Source organism: Temnothorax americanus, unplaced genomic scaffold, assembly GCF_048541705.1.
Source record: "Temnothorax americanus isolate GAGA-0224 unplaced genomic scaffold, ASM4854170v1 Scaffold15, whole genome shotgun sequence".
Taxonomy (NCBI): domain Eukaryota; kingdom Metazoa; phylum Arthropoda; class Insecta; order Hymenoptera; family Formicidae; genus Temnothorax; species Temnothorax americanus.
In genome coordinates this window covers 195,217-217,107 of record NW_027509286.1, presented here as the reverse complement: position 1 = coordinate 217,107, position 21,891 = coordinate 195,217, and the positions used below count along the sequence as shown (strand labels likewise).

Genomic DNA, 21,891 nt, shown 5'->3' with positions numbered 1-21,891 from the left:
CAATTGTCGCGCGATGAATTTACTTCGATTGCCAATCGAAAATTGTCAAGCGGTCGATACCGAATTTTTTTCCCCCTATAATTTCTCCGTGCAAACACAAATTAACTCTTTTTATCTCGGCGGTCTTCGAAAACAAAAAATACATGCGGAATAAATATGAAAATAAAATTTAAAAATTTTGATAGAATTTTTTCCTAGAGTTTCCTCATCGAAAGGCTTCGAATGATCGTACGCGACTAAAACGTTTTGCAAAATTATCTGTGTCTCGCGAGACGTTTATTGCACCGCGCAATGGCGCAAAATATTACGCGGAGCTCTAACGAAGCGATCGAACAAATATATATTCATTGTGCCAATCTATACATACGATCGTCGTTGTGGTCGTTGCACGCATTGTTTTCTTTTAGAGTCGCACCGATAAAGCTATCGCGAGCTTACCGTTGTCAAAAGCGCTTCTGCTCTTTTCACAGTTGTTGAGAGATTAAGGAAGCGCTATCAATTAAATATATATTTGAATCAGATGCGATTTTTTTTTTCCAGATAAAAGAGTTAGTTATCGATAAATTTTGTCGTACTAAAATAACATAAAGTTGATACAAAGATACGCGGCGCGAATTCAAAGTCACAAGTTACGCGTATAAATCTGTAATTTTGTCGTCGTTTAGTTATCGTATAGATAAAGCGCGCGGATTGTTCTAATCAGTCTTGAAACTTTGACATCTGATAATTTATCTAAGTTATTATCTCAATTAACGATAGATTATTAATTTTAATGACAAATATAAGAATCTTTTTCAACGGCACTTAATTTCTTCAACGACACACACGCACGAGCGCTCGATAAACGGAACGTTTCGCATTAGGAAAATATTTTTTTATACACTGAGAAAAAATCCCAAAAAATATTTATCGGGTGGCTCCCAATAGCATATTTACTTATTTTTATTTCAATTAAATAAAAATAATGCTATTGGGAGCCACCTAATAAATATTTTTTTGAATTAAAATATAAATTTTTCTCAGCGTAGTTTCGACGCAGTTTCGACAACGGAATGATTCACCGTTAAACAAAAAGATCGATAAATAACGTCGCGCCAAGTTTCGGAACGAGGAACACGTACCTACTTTCAGATTTGTCGTTGAAGAAACTGCGTTATAATTCAATGGAAATGAATAGAGCGGTTGCTCGGTGTGCCGTTAGCGAACGTCGCATCGTCATCGGTTGTCGTTGATCGATACTCGGACGTTTCAAACGTGCCCTTGCCTTCCACGAATTATTAAGGATGCTTTGACATTTCGCTCACGCGTATCCAGTTCTTGAAATATTTAAATTTGTACGTAGATAATTTCTATCGACTCTTTATAATTATATAACTCATAAAAGTATCTAATTGAGAAGCGATCGTTTTGGCGCACAAATGCAAACGTTAAGTTTATATCGCGCGTTGTTGAACGTAATGATTCGCCATTTATTTTCATTCGCGCGTATTCTTGGGGAAACTGTTCTCGACGAAAGCTCGATCAACCTTGTCGCCTAAAATATCTCGGTGTTCCTCGTGTTTAATTTTAAAATTCCACGTCTGGGCAGCAGGGGCAACGTAGATTGAAATTTTTTGTTTAACGAAATACAGTAAATGGGCACCTGTAAAAGTTTTAGTGAATCAAAGCGGATGTACGACGTATAATACAAATAAAGAGAGCTTTATATTGAAAAAAATTAGACTTTAGGAATTAAAAATGTTGATGGCCTCTGATTTCCGCGAAGAAAAAGTTTTTTTCGATACGTTCGAAGTTAAGTCGTCTCTACTTCCGCGCGATCCAAGAGTTTCGTAAATAAAAAAAGACGGCAATTAAGCGGTAGATCCGATAGGTACGACACCCGCGCGGTATTATTATATTTGCGGCACCCGGGACAGATAAAATGCGAACGATCGGCGGAAAGATATAGAACGACGCGACGTTTAGCGTTCGTCGCGCCGTCATACGTCGGTCAGTTAAATGCGCAAAGTCCGCTAAACATTCTTACATGCAAAGCTGGGACTGTTGTTCCACCAGCCTTCGCGCGTCTCTAGAAATCGCTTCCAATAATCGCTTCGAATAAAACAGACTTGGGACTTGGGAGGGAGGACCGTCGCGTGCGCTACGATCGCCGTTGTTTCGTTTCGTTCGTACACGGCGACATATAGAAGAGGAAGACGATGCGCCACGCCGTTCTCATTTTTCCTGGCGAGCTGAGTGAACCGGATTGGGAGAGATAGAGAAATATTGGAAGAGGAGAGCGAAAGGAGAAGAGAGAGAGGACGCGAAATCGATAGCGCGCGCGATTTCGGCGGTGTCGGGTCAGCCGGTGGGTGCTTTCATCCCTCGCGGGTCGTCGAGTCGCACTTTCCCTTCCCGTTTTCCCCCTTGAAAACACGCAACGTTACGGGAAGCGGTGTCGCGGCGTTGAGAGAAGCTACTACCCCTCTTATCTCCGCGATGAGAGACACCGGCAACCAGGCCAAGTACGAGCAACTCTCGGACGACGCCGGCCTCGAGATCCGCAACGACGACGAGGAACGTAACGACGAGAATGCGACGTTAAACGAGGTAAGCCTATTAGAACTGGGACAACGTAACAGTCTCCGTACATGCGATTCCTCGTTATACAGCAATTATGTTTAGATTAATTAATATACGTTTAACCTTCCATGTGCACACACGGGTGGCTACGGAGTCCGAACCAAAATAATATCTGCTCGTAACCGTAAAGTCTGCAAGAGAGAGCCTGCCGGAAAATATTAAATAAACGATGTTTATCGAAATGACTATAAAATCGTCGACTATGATACAACGTAGACGTTTTGTGAATCTTTTCAGGTTTTTTAAAAAAATACTTTAAGGTACGGAAAAATAGCGTCACAAACGTGACAGACCCACGTATGCACGGGAAGGTTGATGTGACTTGATATTTATTGATATTTGTTGAGTTGTAAGATCCAAAAAACACGTGCGCGGGAAAAAAATGAAGTTGCTTCGATTAAACGTCGACGTCACGAGCTGCCGCCGCAAGCGTAAATAGTTAATTCACGTGGATATTATTGGACCAAATATTTAATTTATCAAAACAATTACATCTCTGATGTTTTTTATTCATTGATATTGATGTTGCGTCAATAAAGTTTATCTCAATAACGCTGTACCGATGCTGTTGACACAACGCGTCATTTTTTTTCCGCGTGGGCACTTAATCGGAGCGCTTTTTCTTTAATTTATTACTTTGGAAGAGAAAACTTAACGAACATAGATATTATCTTTTTATTTTGGTCTCTGTAGATTCATCCCTCGAGATACCGATATATAACGATGAATCATCTGATATATATATAACGTATCTTTCTGCGCGCGTGTTGCAATTAAGTTATGCAATTTCACAAAATATCTGTATTTGTAACATAAATCTGTTTTTCTATTTACGAGAACTGGATAAAAAGTTAGGCGGAAGTTGGAACTCGATATCGGATATCGGATTAATCGGCGGATATCTAAAGAATCCATTTGAAGTTATCAGGAGCGATACCAAACTGAAGCGAGTTATAGTTTTACTTTTCGCGTCGCACGCCCTCCATTATCTCGTTTTTCCCTGGTCAGGTGTGGTTTTCGATACCTATTCAAATTTGCAAATTACTTTAGGTCGATTTCGCGGCTAAACTTTTTGCACTTTTCCTCTCTTTCTCACCGACGTCCGTGGTAACGGACTTTGCCGTTCTTCTGTGGGAAAGGCGCGAAATTTCGTTCGTACACCGTCGCGCACTACGTAAATAATTCCGATGATTTTTCGAGAGGGTCGAAAGACAAATTGCCGATTGTCTCGAAAAAGGAAGATAATTAAAATCTCATAAATGTTGAAGGACGATTTGGATGAATAATTAGAGGTGGAGATCGTGGACCGCGATACGTGGTGCTTACGTAAGTGAAACTCGGTATATTGCAAGGAAATGCCCGTCACGTTACACGTGTGGGCAAGGACACAAAAATGAGAGCATCGTCAGTAGATTGCGAGGAGTAATATACGACCAATGGCATCTAAGTAGCTGCATAATGACGCAAAGTGTCTGAGCGACTATTTGCACCGGCAACGAAGCAACGGCCCGCGGCCTACACGTCTCGAAAAGTGTTTAAATAACGTATTAGCCTGTTCGCTTTAACACTTTTTTTCACTTTGTCTCTCCTCCCTCCTCGCGCTTGCGGCAAGAGTACGTCACGTTCGAGTGAAAAAATGCAACCACACGCTTGCGCTATGGAACTGCGACGATGTCGCGTAAATATGTAGAAGATAGAGAGATAAACGGAGATACGCCAATCGAAAAAAAGCGCGAGCGGCATCGCCCGGATAGCACGAAATGTTCTATGAACGTCCTTACGAAATATAAATGTTCTTAATTTCGGCACGTTATTCGAATCGGATGTAAACGGCATCCGCTGGGATCTTTCTATAAAATATGACGAACGGTGGTACGAAGAACGGTATATAAATCACGCGTACGGCACAAACTTGTAGCGGGCTGCGCACCTTTCGTGATTCATTACCCTGCGCGGAAGTTTCCCAGTTGAGAGCCCCTGACGCGTGCACGAGCACGAGGTGCCCCCGCGTACCGTGGTCCGTGGATACGTGCATCGGTGCACGTGGCGCGCGCGACGCGACGTGTTGGATTTTGAGAAATCGGAATGACGGAGCGTACGTACGTACGGGAGGAGAGAACGCCGGGGGAGGACCGGGCGAATTTACGGAGGAATCGCGGACTCGATTTTGACGGCGTGGCACCTGTCAAATTTAGCGTCCCTCGCGCCGATATCGCGATCGCGCCCGGGTTACCGCTGCCGCTGCGAGGTTATAACGTTCGAGCGTTTCATTATTTTGTCTCGACGTGTGCGTCGTCTTCGTTGATCGAAATCGCTCTTCGGCTTTCGTTGTATTGCCGCGTCGAAGTCTTTTTTTTTCCTCAGTCGAGCGTTTTCCGCTTCGACGCGCGCATATTTTTACACAGTTGCGACAATTGAGATAACGCGCAAGGTACACGCGTCAATTTGGCGCTATTGATAAGACGGGAAAAGACAGCGTGTTAAAGTCGCGCCACATGTAGATATGTAATAACGTTGTATTCTAGTTAAAGTATAAATTTAGCGTTACGCCGTACGCCGTTCTTATAGTCGAGAACCGTCTGTTTTCTCATGCGACGTGTGTCTATCTCTCTCATGTTGTCGTCAACTTCATTTTTTCATATATTTATTATATAGTACTAAATTTAAATCCTAACGCACAAGAATAAGCATAATTTGAAATTTTGTTTATACAAATGGTTTAATGCGATGATGTTTTTTTTAAGGCTAAAGAACAAGATTCTGAAATGTGGTTGACAACTGCCGAATCGGCTAGTCTTGGAGCGGAAGAGGTAGCGGCTAGATTACACGTCGATGTGCGAACGGGACTCGGATGGCAAGAGGCTGACCGTAGAAGGCAACTGACGGGTTTCAACGAGTTCACCGTAAAGGAGGAAGATCCACCGTGGAAGAAATACATCGAACAGGTAGGAGTTTTCCAAGCTTATTTTTTCCACTCTCGCGATACGTATAGAAAATTGTAAACGGAGGGTAATACAATTTAGATAGATTTGCACGCAATTTCAATTGAATTTAAATATATGTTTCAGTTCAAGAATCCATTGATTCTTCTGTTACTTGCCTCTGCGTTTGTCAGCGTCTGCATGAAGCAATTCGACGACGCTGTCAGTATTACCGTGGTAAGTAGATTTGAACTCGTTTTTTTAACTTTCATTAATCCCATAAATTTTGGCAGGCGTTATCTAACCGATGCTTATGTTTGTGATACGTTCCTTTTGTAGGCTATCATAATAGTGGTGACAGTCGCGTTTGTACAAGAATACCGATCGGAGAAATCTTTAGAGGAATTGAATAAATTGGTACCACCGATATGCCACTGGTAAATAGAGTTCCGCTTTTTATTAGGTGCTTTATTAACCGCATACGCTATACGCTATACAAATAATAATGAATATTAGTCCAATCTTGAGACGGCGTGTATCCAAATTTACAATTCTTTAGAAGTATGGTCCTTGGAGGATATTCTAACCCTTTATACGCGTGCGGCATTCCTTTCCCTTCTTAACGAAGAAGATATAATATGTCGTTGCACTCTCTGGAGAAGGTGAAACTTACTTCTATGAAACTCCATAAAGTCCTATACTTTGCGATTAAAGAAATCCCGACTTAAGAGAAATTGCCCAAAAAAAAAAAAAGAAAAACTCTTCATCAAATTCCTACTTTGCTAAAAATTTGCTTAATATTTTCTTTAATTGCGTTAAGATACTTTTACGTTACTGTTGCATTCCGATATTTTGTTTGCAGCTTAAGAGAGGGCCGTGTGGAAACATTTCTAGCGCGTAATTTAGTTCCTGGTGATATAGTGTATTTAAATATTGGAAACAGAGTACCTGCCGATATCAGAATATTCGAAGCTATAGATCTGGCGATTGACGAAAGTAGTTTTACTGGAGAGACGGAACCGGCGCAAAAGTCAACAGCTCCTTTGCTCAAGACTAATGGATTGACATCGAAGAGAAATATCGCCTTCATGGGCACTTTGGTGCGCTGTGGGAACGGCAAGGTAAATTCTGTTAAAACTATACGTGAAATTCCTTGGGAATAATTGCGCTTTACCATCAACTTATGTTACGATATCGCGCAACGCAGGGAATTGTAGTGAATACGGGAGAAAAGAGTGAATTTGGGGAGGTTTTCTCGATGATGCAAGCCGAGGAGGCACCAAAGACTCCGCTACAGCGAAGCATGGACATTTTAGGTACTCAGCTGTCCTTCTATTCGTTCTGCATTATCGGTATTATCATGCTGCTGGGCTGGATCCAAGGTAAGGCTATCCTTGAGATGTTTACCATTGGTGTAAGCTTGGCAGTAGCAGCTATACCGGAAGGCCTGCCTATCGTCGTGACTGTGACACTGGCGTTGGGAGTGATGAGAATGGCCAAGAGAAAAGCCATTGTGAAGAAGTTACCAACCGTTGAGACTCTTGGTAAATTGAAATTAACGAAAAAATTTATTTTATTTAAATTTATATTGGTTATATAAATTTAAATATATATTGTAATCTCTTATGTTCTAAAATTTCAAACGTAAGGAGAGAGAGCTTGTTTTATTTTTAGGTTGCGTAAATGTGATATGTTCTGATAAAACCGGCACGATCACGAAAAACGAGATGACCGCTACGATTCTCGTTACGTCGGAGGGTTACATTGCGGATGTTACTGGAGCGGGATACAACGACGTGGGAGAAATACACATACGGAAATGTGATAATCTTGATCTCGCGCGCGCTGCTATCGCTAATATGCTGGAAGTGGGTTGCCTGTGCAATAATGCTGTCATACGGAATGACGCTCTGTTGGGACAACCAACGGAAGGTGCGCTGATAGCGGTGGCAATGAAATTCGGAATGTACGGTGTCACTGATAGATATCTGCGATTGCAAGAATATCCATTTTCTTCCGAACAAAAGATAATGGCTGTGAAATGTACACCGAAGTTTGGCGAGGTAAATTTAAAGCAAAAAAAACAGCACGTTTCTTGATAATAAATTGATTGTTTTTTATTTTCGAATGTCAAATGCATATGCTATAATTCCATATTTCAGAAAACAGCACGTTTCTTGATAATAAATTGATTGTTTTTTATTTTCGAATGTCAAATGCATATGCTATAATTCCATATTTCAGAATAGACAAGAAACGTACTTTGTAAAGGGTGCTTTGGAAAAAATTTTGCCGCAATGTACGAAATATTACGAGAATGGTCAAGTATATGCCCTTAGTCAAAAGAAAGATCAAGAATTTTTGACAGAAGCATATGACATTGGTCGACAAGGATTGAGAGGTATTATCTCTCTAAGCATAACGATGAATGGATATAATAAATTTAATTTTTTATGTGTGATATATCATGGATATCTTTTTATATTATATATATACTCGTCAATTTTTTAATATATATATATATTTTTTTTTTTTTTTCATTATACTCATCAATTTGGTTACAGTGATTGGTCTGGCACGAGGCTCTTCGTTACAAGATCTAATTTATATCGGCCTGGTTGGTATTTGTGACCCACCGAGACCACATATGCGCGAATCTATTAGCATTTTGTTAAACAGCGGTGTTAAGGTGAAGATGGTGACTGGTGATGCTAAGGAAACTGCAGCTGCAATAGGTGTACCTAAATAAATAGTGATATATCACTTATAAAACGCTGTCACATTTTTTACACGATGAACGCAAATTTTTGCAATCACAGACTTACAAAGGATTTAATAATTTTTCAGCTAGCATGATTGGTTTGGATACACTTCACGGTCGGCTGTTATCGGGAGACGAGATTGATATGATGTCCGAGCATCAATTGGAACAGTGCATTAATAGCGTTAGTGTATTTTACCGCGTAACGCCAAAGCACAAACTTTGTATCGTAAAAGCCTTACAAAGAAATGGCAACATAGTGGGTATGACCGGTGATGGTGTAAACGACGCAGTTGCGTTGAAGAAGGCCGATATAGGGATCGCCATGGGTAAAAATGGCACTGATGTATGCAAAGAAGCGGCCGACATGATTTTGGTCGACGACGATTTCGGAACTATTATGTAAATAATGTATTGTCTAGCAATTTTTTTTAGCATTTAAATCGATGTTTACCAATTACGTATATCGGTTTTTGTTTTAGCGCGGCGATCGAAGAGGGGAAGGGAATCTTTCACAACATCCGCAATTTCGTCAGATTTCAATTGAGTACTAGCATAGCCGCGCTTTCTCTGATTGCTCTCGCGACGTTGATGAGTATACCGAATCCTTTGAATGCTATGCAAATACTGTGGATCAACATCATTATGGATGGTCCACCTGCTCAAAGGTTAAATAAATTACTTTTCGATTTAACGTTTCATTAAATATTTATTACACATTTTTTTATGCATTAATCTTTTTCTGTATCTCTCCACAGTCTTGGAGTAGAACCGGTTGATAAGGATGTTCTGAAGCAAAAGCCACGAAATACAAAGGAGCCAATGATCACCCGTCATCTCATAATTAACGTCTTATTATCCGCTAGCATTATCGTTCTTGGCACTTTGTGGGTGTACAACAGAGAGGTAATGTGTGTGTGTGTGTGTGTGTTTTTAATAAATTATATTTTTCTTTCTTGATTACATATGCTTAATTTCCAGATGGTTAATGGAAATACCGCGAGAGATACTACCATGACATTTACTTGCTTCGTATTCTTCGACATGTTCAATGCTCTTAGCTGTAGATCACAGGTAGGAATTTATATTTTTATTTCAGATCTGTATTATACCAAGGAAAAAAGATTGCTACAGCCGGAAAATACCCGTTTGTTTCAGACAAAATCCATATTTACGATCGGTTTATGGAGTAATAAAATGTTTATGATAGCCGTAACGCTCTCTGTCGTCGGACAAATGTTCGTGATCTACTTCCCTCCGTTACAGAAAATATTTCAGACTGAAGCTCTCACGGCGAAAGGTATCACACTACCGTTATCGTGATACCGTTCAAGATAATCGATATATATTTCTTGTGTAACTTGGTTATTTTTAACTTTCAGATCTTCTATTCCTGACGGCATTGACATCGAGTGTCTTCGTCATCAGCGAGATAAAGAAATTCATCGAGAGGCAACTGCAAAGACGTCGCGTTAATAATGGCCAGTATTATAACAAGTTCGAAATGGACTTTGTATGACAGTTACAGTCTGCCGGCGAGAGCAAGGCGGACAAAGATCATAATGAATAAGCGCATCAATTATCGCTCGACGTCAATATGCGGCCGGTCGCGTTCGTTTATAACTGACACATTACGTCTCGCTAACTCACACATCTACTCGACTGTGCTTGCACGTTCGTAACTTCGTCACGTGTGCACCTCTATCACAAAATAGAAGAATAATAATATCATTTTGATGACAGTTCTAACGTATCGATTGCGCAGTGTGACTGCAGTTTTTTTACCATTTACAAATTGTCGATTCTATTTTTTCCAGCACATTGTGCATTTCTTAGAAAAAAGGAAAGAGAGAAACATTTCGGTAACGGTAGTAAGTTACGTAGGCTGTAGCTATTAGACTATATTTCATTATTGTCCCTACAGTGTGAGACTATAAATCACTATTTCATAGATGGTAGCGATGCTACTGCACATTCCATGCACGTTTGATAGATCAATGACTTTTAACGATACTTTAACGAACTTTTAACGATATATTCTATTTGTAATATATAGTCTTAGAGACTGCAGTCTAAAACACAATGTTTGCACAGAATCATCGTAATCATTCTGTCTTACACCTTTTTCTAAATATTGTAACAGTTTTTAAGCCTCACTCGGCAAGAAATATCGATTCCGCCGTTCGTTCATTCATTGTCAACCACAATTCACGTTAGAGGAGAAGCGAATCATGCATGCAGCATTTTACCGAGTAAGAATAAGACAGAGATAAGCATATTGTAATTAAACCAGCCATACAAATCGATTGCATTTAAGAATATAGTTGTAATCGGCGAAAATAAATGCTCTTACAATGTTCCTTATTAATTCCACGTTGGCGAACGTATCCCCCTTCGATGGCAAGGTAATATAATGGAAATTGCACCAACGCGACGAATGTGCTGTTTCCCTAAATAGCATAATAGCTAATTTATATTCAAGTAACATCCAATTCTCTATTACGCCATCGAAAAGATACTCGCGTGTTGCATTATATAAAGATATTCGAATTAATATTTCACGAGTATTATATTAATGAATTAATACACATGTTCGTATATGTTACGTTATATGTATACAGATATTTTATATTCAATTTTCTAAGAATTTAAACAAATTGTTTAATGAATTCCTTCAAGAACGCTATAAGTTTTATATTGATACAATTCCGGTCCACCGTAGCCGTACAGCAGCTTTCCTTTACCATTTTCATCGTAATAAGGATAGCGATACTTTGGCCTGAAAAAATAAATATGAAAATTACTATACGATACTATTTGACGCTTTTCAGTGAAAAGATTTTTTTTTCTTTTTTTTTTTTTAGGAAACTACTGTGTTCTAACGTAACAGTCGGAATCGTACAAATATTGAATGCCAAACTAAATATTGACTAATTTCTTTAACTGTTTATTTTATAATTAAATATCGAGATATTTGCTCACCGTTCGAAATATTGAAAATTCGGTGCTTGAGGTTCGAGTATAGCCACACTTTCATCAATTATTACGAGAAGAAGAATGGCGAATATTGTTAACGTGATTATAGTCGGCCACTGTAAAATGAAAAGAAAGTTTCGGAAAATAATGGAGTAAAAAGAAATTTACTTTATTTGTTAACGAATATTTCTTTGCAAAACTCGATACTTGTTAAATATTAATGAGTTTCAAGCAAAATTGAGACGCAATCAATGGAAAGTTACAATTAGAAAGTTGCGACAGATAACGTGGCTGTTGATTAAATTTTTAAGCGATCGAGGTTCAAGAAAAAAATTATATTCCTAATTAGATTACAAAAGATTATATTTGCAGTTTATTAATATCATTTTGTATTACTATTACTTACAGAGGTAGAGCTCGCCATGACAAATCAATTGAAATGTTCTCTCGATTAATAGTAAGCAATTTTGAAAATAGTGCGAAATAAAAGTTTCTTTTTGGTAGAACAATTATTAATCGTTAGTCGGATCAATTATTAATCAATTTGACAAATACCACAGAATAAAATTGATCGACTCGCTGTATCCAACCTCCCAGATTCACGTCAGAACTCAGTCTAAATTTCTTCCTTTCCCCACCATCCTTATTCTTTCCCCGATGTCTAAAGTGAAAGTTCCGAGATACGTTGTGCTACATACTTTGATTGCTTCATCTGAATGTCGACCGTGAAATTTTCGCAATATCCGAAAAGATGCGTTTTGAAAGTATATCAATAATAAAATGATATTTGCTTGATTGCAAATTTATACGTAAAGTATAAATACTTTAGAGAAAATACAAAAATATCAAGAGATCATGTTTTTTAAATTATTTCTAATTACTTTAAGTTGCGTATGCCATTCAATAATTAATATATCGGATATACACTGCACTCGTTCTAATTCTAATTAATTGCAAATATTTAATCAAAATAAATTTGGCGGAAATATGACTTGGCTAAAAATTCGTACGGTATTAGAATAAGAGAAGAAAATCACTTTAATAATCACTTTCAATCGCAATTGTCGATGACACGATTAAAACGTTGTATTATAAATATTAATAATAATGATCGTTCAAAACTTTGATTCTATAAAAAATATATTTGGTGAATTATATTTACGTCGGATATTCGATCAAACATATGTCAACAAAATTGTAATGTGTGTTGGAAAAACATCACGTATTTACTCGCTATTAATTTAATGTTTCAACTTTTCGCTGGCACTCCCCATGGACCTTGGTATCCAATGCCCATTCCTAGTTTTGCTATCGCATATTCACCGAAACGTCCGTTTTCCTGCTCGTATTGACTCCTTCTTTGCTTGCCGACCTCTGGATCAAAATTCCATTCCGTTTTCTGCATCCAAATGAAGCATGAGAAATAAGTAAAATTAAAAAATATATATATATATATATGTATGTTATGCATTTACCTCGTGCACGGCAGGTACGCCTGCGATGTTATATTGAATTAAATCATGCAGGAATCTGTAGACTGTAGCATCTACGATTGACACAATAATTTCACTATGAAGTAATAATGCCATCAACACAGTGATCTGTAATAGAATGCACAGAAAGTATAGATTATTAAAAAAACAAATGATTTAGATTATTGTTGTCACAAATATGTTAAGTAAGCTAATCATTTAAATTATTACACAATAATATTATTACTAATAATTTATTAACACACCACTAAATTAAATTATTTTAGATGCTTCGCGATACAATTTTTTCGCTCACCAAGGACCTCAAAATTCTTATCCGAACTCGATCGACTCAATTCCTCGTAAAATTTTGTGATTAAACCTACCAATATTCGGTTCCGATGCATGGCTCACTCGAGGATCGGTATCTCTACCGTCGCGGAATGACTATACCCTATGAAACTTATTCAGTAATCCAATGTGCTTATACGAAAATGTTCGCCAGTGTATCGTAATACTGGCAGTGAAAGTAAAAACTCGATCGCGCGCTTAACGGCGCGCGAGAGTTTAAAAAATTACATTGGATACTGTCCGTGAATAACAATCGGTTATTCACGAATCGATACTTGATGCGAATCACGAGTTTCCTATGGGGTACGGGAGAGGAGGGCATAAAAGCCGGACGGAATCCGAATGGAGCCAGTCGTTCATTATTTTCCGGCAGGTGCTTCCGCAATGAGCGCAATTTCAGCAAGTCATGCACGTTAATATTAATAAAGTACTTTTAACGATCATCCTTTGCGCGGTAAGTGATCTATATTAAGCTGGTGTAAAGGCACCAATTCACTTGCTTCTCTGATTCAATTCAAGGAATTTTAATTTTACCCTGTAATTTTTGTATTTCTTGTAAACGATCCTGCAAACGTTCAATTCAATTATGTATCACAAACTGACGGACGTAGTCCGAATTTATTAAATTTCCTGTTAATGAAAACAGAAATATAATTATCTTGAGTAGACAAACGCATGGTGCGACGATCGAACGTTGACACGGAATGCCAGGACATTTGATTTGTCGTCGTTTGCGTGGCCGCAAGCATTGTTCAGCAATCGGCCCTATGTTTCAATTTTCCCAAAATTCTGGCCCAGTCGACCGCAGCTCCAGGAATGGGCCCAGAACGGTATCGCGAGTCTGTTACGTCTCGTGTCCGTAAGTACCGGAAAGGAACCGATGAGCATCGAGTTCAGACCCGAGGATGGACCACGTGCCGCGGGAACGTATCAACGGCGCTTTGGATATCGCGGAGAGTGGCTCGTTGAACAGTTGGGAAACGGTCTTGGTCCTGATGTTCGACCGAACAGGCAGCCTGTGCCTAATACATTTTTGATGCCACCTCTAGCTCCCTTTAGAAGTGGTAATAACTTGATCCGCAACAGCGCGAATGCACTCGAATACAATCGATAGAACTATAAACTATATGTTAGCTTAACTTAGTAGTAGAATAGCCAGAACTCTAAAATAAGAAATAATCATCAAGTACAAATCAGTCTGCGTTATTATTGATTTTGTGTATAATATGTGTGTGTTAAATGATCGTTAGAGGAAATAGCAACGGAATGCATCGATACACGGCTTCTGATAGGTAGAAAAAATCTACATTCTGTTGCTATTCCCTATTCCTATTACCTGTACCTTTGTATCGTGTTCCGGCCTTTATTGATAAACGTACGTGTTTGCAAGAAAGACGCGCGTACAAAATCCAAGATAATAAAAATATACGTAGTTATACGGATATTTTATCGTTTCACGGAGACGAAAGTATTTACAGTGCCCACACTTTCACATAATCCACTTGAAGCGCCGTTCTTGTGTCCCATGTGGGATGCCACTTATTTTTTGCATGATAGAATTTTTTCAATGCCTGTAAAGAACAATGTACATTGATTGCACTTATTTGTCAAAATCTCTTACATATTTAGCTCTAAAAGTTTCTTAAGAAATTTAATTTTAAATATTCAGTAACATACGAAGGCTTCGACATTTCGCCAAGGTTTGACATATCCGCTGCTCGTGACGCGTTCTTGAAATTCGTGACTGCCTCCGACAGCTACGCCCAGAGTCAAATACGACTGCGCAATAAATGATATCAAACCTTCAGCATTTGTCACAAGATTTAGTAAAACTATGCAAATGGTACAAGATGAGTCTCTGTTAACGAAGAAAAATATAATATAATTTCTCAATACCGGTTTTCCAAACGACCCGTCGACGGCTTGCTCGCCGTACTGCACTCCGTCAACCTTTACCACAACGAGGCCGCTCTTCCATTCGATCTCGAAGATATGGAAATCATTCGACCAGGTTTTGCCCGACTGCCTCTTGGGTAGCGTCATGCGATTATTACTCTGCGCGTTACTCTCACTTAAGGATACGGTCAGTCCACCCGCGGCCAATATGTGACCACTGACAGTCTCACCCTCGGGAGTCCTTAGCTCTTCGTTGCCCACCGAGGAAGCAATCCTGATCTCGCGATGCAGTCCCAATTGCCACGTATTCTCGGCACTCTCTAGCGTTATTACTACAAAACGCGAACTTACAACGATCAAAATTGCAAGAAAAATCGATGGGAAAAAGTTGCGATAAACTTACCAGGATACACCCAATCGCCATGTGGCAATTTGGCTCTTATTTCGACACGCCCGAAAAGAAACTCAAATTTTCCCTTTGTATTGATACGTCCAGAGATTACAGGAGGCAAGATGTATGAGCCACCGCCTACGCGGTAGCACTCCGATGTACCAATTTCGCCTGTGCAACTGAAAAAAGAATATAATTAAGTTTGACTTTAATCTCTCTTTTATTTTTTTAATTCATATTATCCGCATACTTTTCTATTTCTAATGTTCCATGTGACGCAAAGTCCGTGCCGTATTTACTATTGAGCAGGATCGGTTTAATGCGCAGCCGTCCATCGCTCACATCCGTTACTTCATCGGTCATATAGACGACAAATTCATCATCCTAGCATCAAAAATAGCATAACAGTTTAATGAAAACCGTGTTTTTTTTATAAATGAACACTTGTCGGCGATACGTACCGGCGGGCCGGCAAAACGATTCAACCGATTCCATGTGGTGGCATTGAGATTATCGAAGTTGTCCTCAAAGATGAGCTGACGTGGACAGGCTTGTCGTCGGTTGCCGTTCTCGAAGATCCATGTGGTCGATGCCGTCGTGCAATTCTGCGAACTTTCACCTTCGTTGCCAATGTACAGGGTGCCATCGTAATTGTAAAAATCTAAAAATAAAAGTTTTAAGGATTATAACAAGGGAAAAAATCGCGGACAATTGCGTATTGTATCTAATAAATAATCGCTCTTTTGATAAATCAAATTAAATCATAAATAGATGATAATAAGATTGCATCGTTTCCCTCTCATCATTGAGATTTACTCGGCGATAACGGAAAACAATTTTAATTAAATACGAAAATGTTTACATATATATAACGAAACCAAAGATGGTAATTGTGTAGATGGAGTAAAAATGTAAATCATTATTTGCTTTAAACATTCAATTGAATAATAGCAATGTATATTGTATTATTAAAGCAAAAAGATTTCAATATACTTACGATTCACTTTAAATAACTTTTCTTTGTTCGTGCATGTACTATTTCGACATATATATTAGTCATTTATATGCCTTACTCAAAATAACTGCTACATTTCTCAAAATTTTTTTTTGTTAATAACTTTTCAATAAACAACGAGCGCGGGCTGAAACCTTCTGAAGGTCACTCAGGAGGGAGACCTTGACAACATACTTAAAAATCAAGGTCATCTAATGTGACCTCCGCCATCTACACAATTACCCCGAAGATTAATCATCAACCTTAAATAATATTTACATATAACTTACCGATAACCCGATGCGATTGATCAACCAAATTGTAACCAAGACCTTGATATACAACGTGAATCCAATAATAGATAATATCATCTCTCTGTAATTGAGTGTGCCGGTCTTCGTAAGTCCATCGTCCATTACGAACTTTGAGAATGTCTTTCGCGATATTTCCCGCTTCTAAGCCATCAAAATCCTCATTGAATTTTATATGGAAAGCCACTAATGTAATTCCATGCTCATCTATAGGAAAAGAATGTTATTCCGATTAAACGCAATCCTACAATTTCGATTATAATATATATAATTTATTTGTTAAACTGATATGACATATGCTGTCTCAAAACAGTCGCAATTTAAATTACAGATTCTTTAAAACAAATTTACAAAAATATCTGTATCTATCTGCAATATTTTAGTTCAATTATTGTTATCTTACCAGGAATAGATACGCGTAGTCCCGTGGGATGAAGTGGCCGCACTGTAGCCGGTGGAGGCTGATAAGCGGCATAATTCTCACGAATATTTACGAGAAATATCGTCAAGAGAAACAATTTTGCGAATAGAAATAGTTTCGCCATTTCTACTGAATTGCCGTCTCGGAATTGTTTTCTCAATGTCTCCTTATCTTCTTCGAATTTCTGTCTCTTGCGTCAGCTCTTTGAATTTGATCTCTCGCTTTTTTTCGTTCCTTTATCTCTTTCTCACTCTTTTAACATACACACAATTTCCGAAGGACAACCAGTCTGTTTAGTAGCGAGACAAGCAAAGATCCAATCGGAATATACCGATTTACTAAGCTGGATGATGCGCGACGCGCGTAGTCGCGCACTAACTTGCCGAGACTTCTTACAGAGCCTTTTATTCTCCCTTCTACTTAAATACCTTGACGGAAAACCGGAATTGACCGGTTGCCGTATCAGTGTATCGACCGTGACCATTTATTTCTTCGTTTATTGCCTTACATGCAGTTTATTTAATCTATCAACGCCCCTTTGAACCGTGAATTTGATAATACTATTAGACTTTCTTTCCTGGTGCTGTCTTTCCTTACGTAAAATGTTACGCTTCGATATTTTTAATTCAGTGTAATAACATTGACCATTGTAAAAAATAAATATAATAAAAAAGCTTTAACAAAGTAGGAGTGAAATAATAAATTCGTTTACCTAAAATTCTTTTTTGCGCGTACAATTTTATTTCAAGGTTGTTTCGAGATTAACAGCCACCTTCACATTTTTCTTTATAAATCAGAATTTTGTTAAAACCAAGTATCGAAAAATATACAACTGTACGGAATGTTTATATGATACTCGGAGGATTATTAAAATTTTCTTTTAAGTAAATTATTAAATATCATTATAGACGATGTGTCAAATTATTGACCTATTGCAACTTTTGTTTTACTTCATCAGGTATACGACTTAAATACCACTGATGCGATTGGCCAGGCGCCGTGGCCAGTATACCTCTCATATTTACATACGTCGTTTCCCGATTATAAGAATAGCGTTCACCGTGAAGATCGGTCAAAACGCCACCGATCGCACGAAGAATGGCTTCGGGCGCGCAAGTGTCCCATCTCTTGCACCCGCGACTAGCAAACACGTACGCGTGAGCCTTTCCTTCTAACAGAAGAATCACCTGCGAATAGACACGCGATATTTCGTTTTTATTAACGAAGAATATGTTTCGAATAATTCGAAAATCATATCCGATCAACGAGAATCGTGAATAGTCGCTCGTGCGGTTACCTTGTGCCCAGCACCACCAACGCGCGTCACCTCGTCAGGTTCCAACGATTTTATGGCGCTTTGGACAATACTGTCGGAATGTGACCTGAGGAACAAGCAAAACGATATGTTCAACAGAACAAAATATCGAAGTAGAATTTAACAAATGTTAAAATTGCTCGCTACCGAGTGGTCGCGATTATCCTCCTTCCCTCCGGAGGTGACTTGGGCGTAAATCCCCCGAATCCCGCGCCGTCAATACCCCATAATGTACGACCGTTCTCAATAAACGTGCCGCTTTCGTCGTTCTTGTAATAAGGTTGATGTATCACGCCTCCGATTGCCGTTTTGCCGATTGCCACGCCGACCAATACCGTAACATGCTCGACCAGTCCTTGCGTGTACTCCGTCGTACCTGCAATGCAAATTCTTTGATAAATAAAAGTTGGACTTTGCGATAATGTACATTCCGAGCAGGGTGCCTTATATAATTCATCACCCAGGATTTTTACATTCGCGTTAAGTCACATCGCAGTACCGTCTAGAGGGTCTACCCAGACGCACACGTCCTTAGGATTAACATCCTCCAAGTGAGCCGGTAGTTTCAATTGCAACACCTCTTGATCCGCTTCTGTGACGATCCATTCCGAAGGCACCTCGCAGCTGGACGGTTCCTCCTCCCCGATAATCGTGACGTTTGGAAATTGTCGACTGAGCGAAGTTATGATACATCGTTGGGCGCAACGATCCGCCTCCGTTTGCAGATCGTTCTCGCCCTTTTCCACAATATTTAATCCACCTTTGCTCAAGACATCTCGAATTATTTTACCGGCTTGTACCGTGGCGGATACAGAGGATGCCACTATGCGCGTTAACAGGGCAGCGCTTTGAGCCATTCTATGAATCCGTGTAGAAGTGGCAATAATGTGTGATATCACCGATAAACTATCCTCTCGTTTCTGGAGAAACCCACGGACAATATCTAAAAGATATATATATATATATATATATATATATATATATATATATCTTTCATACACATGTATATATTATATCATTCACAGTAAGAGCTAACAATCCGATGCGACAAAATAAAAAAATTCTAGTTTTATATAGCTCAAATATTTTGTCTCTACATAAAATATGATGTAATAATTATTATTATACGAACTGTCGTCACAAGTTCTGCAGATTAAAATACTATCCCATGCTTAAAAAAACATAACCGAGATTAAAATATTATGAATTTATAATTGTAGAATATACAATACACGTGATATACTTGAAATTTGTAGCTCATATATCTACTTTATACGCATTGTACATTTGTTAATTATACTTACAATTGTCTCAGGTATGACGAGCAGAAAACGCCGTGCAGCATAATGCGCTAAAAAGTGAGATTAGGTTAGATTAGGTTAAGTTTGCTTATAAACAGTAACACGTGTATAGAGGCCTTTTCGGTGTGAAAGAAGACACGAAACGTTGAAAGAAATCTATCAATCGGTTAAGAAATTTGGTGAGATTATTTGAGGAAACTTACTTGGAAGAGAAAAGAAAGTTGTACATTTTAGAGGTTCGAGATGTCTTCACGATTGCTTTTGTATTTTGAACACCGTGGTCTTGAAGGTTTACTCTCTATTTTTCTCTTTCACAGATCGGATATAAAATGTTGCACAAAAGCGTTTTGCCGGTTATAACTTCCTGGTTATCGAGAAGAAACAGGCACGTCGTAAGTGCGCGTTGCTCAACATTGACCACTGACGGCTCATCCGCACATCAGAAAGAAGCTATCAATACCGCGGAGACGAAGGGGCTGATAGATAAAACAGGATCGTCAAACGTGAAGAAGAAGAAAACGATAGAAAAGCAATTGAAATATATACAATCTATATTGCAGGATAAAGAGACGTTGGACATTATTAATTATATACGGAAAATCAATCCAGATATAGTTGATATTATTCAATCAATGAAGTGCACGTTAAAAAAGGGGGATACAAATATATTACATCTGATTGACAAAGATACCGCCGCGAAGTATGTCTCTCTGATCAAAAATGATCTCTCGAGAAACATGTGTTACGTTGCCGAATTGAATTCAGGCTTTGGCATATTAACGAGAGAACTGTTGAAAGCTGGCGTACCGCTGATTCACATGTACGAAGGAAATCAAAAATTACACCAGGTACTGGAAACGATCTCTGCAAAATATCCTGGAAAATTGAATCTAATCTCTTCCAAACATTCCAATCTCTTTGGAATAACAAGAGCGTTTTACGACGACAAAATTACTGACGGGCAATATCAAGATAGTTTCAAAGCGATAGAAAGCAAAAATTGGGAAGACGAAACTTACATGCAAGTAATAGGTGCGACAGATAGTAAATATTTATTTACGTTTATCATACACAGTTTAGTCTTTCGCAACGGTTTCATGTTCCATGGAAGGCCTATTTTTTACATCGCGATACTTCCATCCCTGTGGCACGTTAGTACATATATCGGTCTCTTTCTTTTTTCCAAGTATCTTACAAGAGTATTTTTGACAAATACATTATTATAATATTTGGTTTTAATTATGTTTCAGAGATACAATACCCGTACCGGTAACAGTAATTACAAATTATACACCTATACGAAGGTGATGTTCAAATTAATGTTTAATTGCGAACTACTGGGAACGCTGAATAGAAAGGCTTTTATACCTTGGCCAAAAAAGAAACGTCAATCTATGTATAACGCGCTATCGATAAAACAAGATTACGAACAAATTTATGTGATAAAACTTGAGCCTAAAGCTGACCTTTACTCAGAATTGTCGCAAAAAGATTGGGTGACATTTTCTTATTTCGTGAAGCATCATCTGCAAAAACGCCGTACCAGAGTGATACCCGCATTAGAGTGAGTACGATGAAAAATCCATGTGGTTTTTCTCCATCAAATATTTTTCTCTCGCAAAGAATTTCAAATACTATATATATCTTTCTTTACTCTTTACAAATTACAATATTGTTCTGTCTCTAGAAAATGGGTGCCAGACTGTGGAATTAGACTAATAGCCAAAGATTATACGATATACACGCAATTTGGAGACTTAACGCCAATACAAATTCTGGAACTCTTCAAAGAATTCAAATCTTGGCCAGAATACAAAGAGAGTTATTTCATAGGTTCTATGAACAATTCTTTAGGTGCGCATAATGAAATGGAATTTTTGAACGAATAATTCTGTAGTACGTTTCTCGTAAATATATGATTATACAAAGAAACCTTTTAACATTTCAATATGTTTAAAAAATTTGCGTTTTAGCGTTGCTCCTTACCATCTTATTGTGAGCGATTTAATCATCTCGAATTACAGTTGCAAATCATATTTTCTCAGAATTATAATCGATTTTTCTCTCTTCTTCCTTCTCTTCTCAACTCCTATATACGTACGTAAAGCGGCTTTCTCGCAGATCAACACACACGCTTATGTATTGGCGAAGATTATCGC

The 21,891-nt window shown here is 38.4% G+C and overlaps 6 protein-coding genes across 11 annotated transcripts; 2 read left to right on the top strand and 4 right to left on the bottom strand.

Annotated features, from left to right (window-relative positions):
• Positions 1 to 1,028: 1,028 nt before the first annotated feature.
• On the top strand, positions 1,029 to 11,792 carry Spock (secretory pathway calcium atpase). The gene is made up of 15 exons (XM_077401837.1): positions 1,029 to 2,589; positions 5,367 to 5,567; positions 5,691 to 5,780; positions 5,883 to 5,980; positions 6,406 to 6,664; positions 6,751 to 7,087; positions 7,218 to 7,606; positions 7,788 to 7,944; positions 8,108 to 8,278; positions 8,391 to 8,706; positions 8,787 to 8,972; positions 9,063 to 9,210; positions 9,286 to 9,378; positions 9,463 to 9,604; positions 9,687 to 11,792. Exons 1-15 carry the CDS (start codon positions 2,479 to 2,481, stop codon positions 9,821 to 9,823), a joined length of 2,835 nt encoding a protein of 944 aa, XP_077257963.1. The 5' UTR covers positions 1,029 to 2,478; the 3' UTR covers positions 9,824 to 11,792.
• On the bottom strand, positions 10,907 to 11,828 carry LOC143895088 (uncharacterized). Its single transcript, XM_077401908.1, has 3 exons — positions 11,687 to 11,828; positions 11,287 to 11,396; positions 10,907 to 11,083 (listed from the first exon to the last, which is right to left on the bottom strand). The coding sequence occupies exons 1-3, from the start codon at positions 11,702 to 11,704 to the stop codon at positions 10,966 to 10,968; spliced, it is 246 nt and encodes an 81-aa protein (XP_077258034.1). The 5' UTR covers positions 11,705 to 11,828; the 3' UTR covers positions 10,907 to 10,965.
• LOC143895087 (uncharacterized) lies at positions 11,788 to 13,280 on the bottom strand. Of its 2 annotated transcripts, XM_077401906.1 has the most exons (4): positions 13,139 to 13,280; positions 12,756 to 12,881; positions 12,511 to 12,679; positions 11,788 to 11,941 (listed from the first exon to the last, which is right to left on the bottom strand). In XM_077401906.1, exons 1-3 carry the CDS (start codon positions 13,157 to 13,159, stop codon positions 12,530 to 12,532), a joined length of 297 nt encoding a protein of 98 aa, XP_077258032.1. In that variant the 5' UTR covers positions 13,160 to 13,280; the 3' UTR covers positions 11,788 to 11,941; positions 12,511 to 12,529. The 2 variants fall into 2 exon arrangements, with proteins under 2 accessions (XP_077258032.1, XP_077258031.1); XM_077401905.1 differs by lacking the exon at positions 11,788 to 11,941 and having other exon boundaries at positions 12,403 to 12,679.
• Positions 12,947 to 17,596, bottom strand: B-gluc1 (beta-1,3-glucan recognition protein 1). Of its 3 annotated transcripts, none has more exons than XR_013256223.1 (9): positions 17,099 to 17,596; positions 16,675 to 16,902; positions 15,852 to 16,051; positions 15,641 to 15,774; positions 15,403 to 15,569; positions 15,000 to 15,331; positions 14,781 to 14,882; positions 14,483 to 14,674; positions 12,947 to 14,266 (listed from the first exon to the last, which is right to left on the bottom strand). XR_013256223.1 is itself a non-coding variant. In XM_077401855.1 (8 exons), exons 1-8 carry the CDS (start codon positions 17,238 to 17,240, stop codon positions 14,576 to 14,578), a joined length of 1,404 nt encoding a protein of 467 aa, XP_077257981.1. In that variant the 5' UTR covers positions 17,241 to 17,584; the 3' UTR covers positions 14,291 to 14,575. The 3 variants fall into 3 exon arrangements, 1 of the variants encoding a protein (XP_077257981.1); XR_013256222.1 differs by having other exon boundaries at positions 14,446 to 14,674; positions 17,099 to 17,584; XM_077401855.1 differs by lacking the exon at positions 12,947 to 14,266 and having other exon boundaries at positions 14,291 to 14,674; positions 17,099 to 17,584.
• A 238-nt stretch (positions 17,597 to 17,834) lies between these two features.
• On the bottom strand, positions 17,835 to 20,079 carry LOC143895073 (3'(2'),5'-bisphosphate nucleotidase 1). 3 transcript variants are annotated; one of them, XM_077401879.1, is made up of 7 exons: positions 19,936 to 20,079; positions 19,736 to 19,782; positions 19,564 to 19,602; positions 18,931 to 19,374; positions 18,579 to 18,807; positions 18,414 to 18,498; positions 17,835 to 18,303 (listed from the first exon to the last, which is right to left on the bottom strand). In XM_077401879.1, the coding sequence occupies exons 4-7, from the start codon at positions 19,286 to 19,288 to the stop codon at positions 18,046 to 18,048; spliced, it is 930 nt and encodes a 309-aa protein (XP_077258005.1). In that variant the 5' UTR covers positions 19,289 to 19,374; positions 19,564 to 19,602; positions 19,736 to 19,782; positions 19,936 to 20,079; the 3' UTR covers positions 17,835 to 18,045. The 3 variants fall into 3 exon arrangements, with proteins under 3 accessions (XP_077258005.1, XP_077258004.1, XP_077258006.1); XM_077401878.1 differs by lacking the exon at positions 19,564 to 19,602; XM_077401880.1 differs by lacking the exon at positions 19,564 to 19,602 and having other exon boundaries at positions 18,931 to 19,351.
• Positions 20,062 to 21,680, top strand: Mttfb2 (mitochondrial transcription factor B2). The gene is made up of 3 exons (XM_077401856.1): positions 20,062 to 20,883; positions 20,983 to 21,296; positions 21,420 to 21,680. The coding sequence occupies exons 1-3, from the start codon at positions 20,062 to 20,064 to the stop codon at positions 21,619 to 21,621; spliced, it is 1,338 nt and encodes a 445-aa protein (XP_077257982.1). The 3' UTR covers positions 21,622 to 21,680.
• The last annotated feature ends 211 nt before the right edge of the window (positions 21,681 to 21,891 follow it).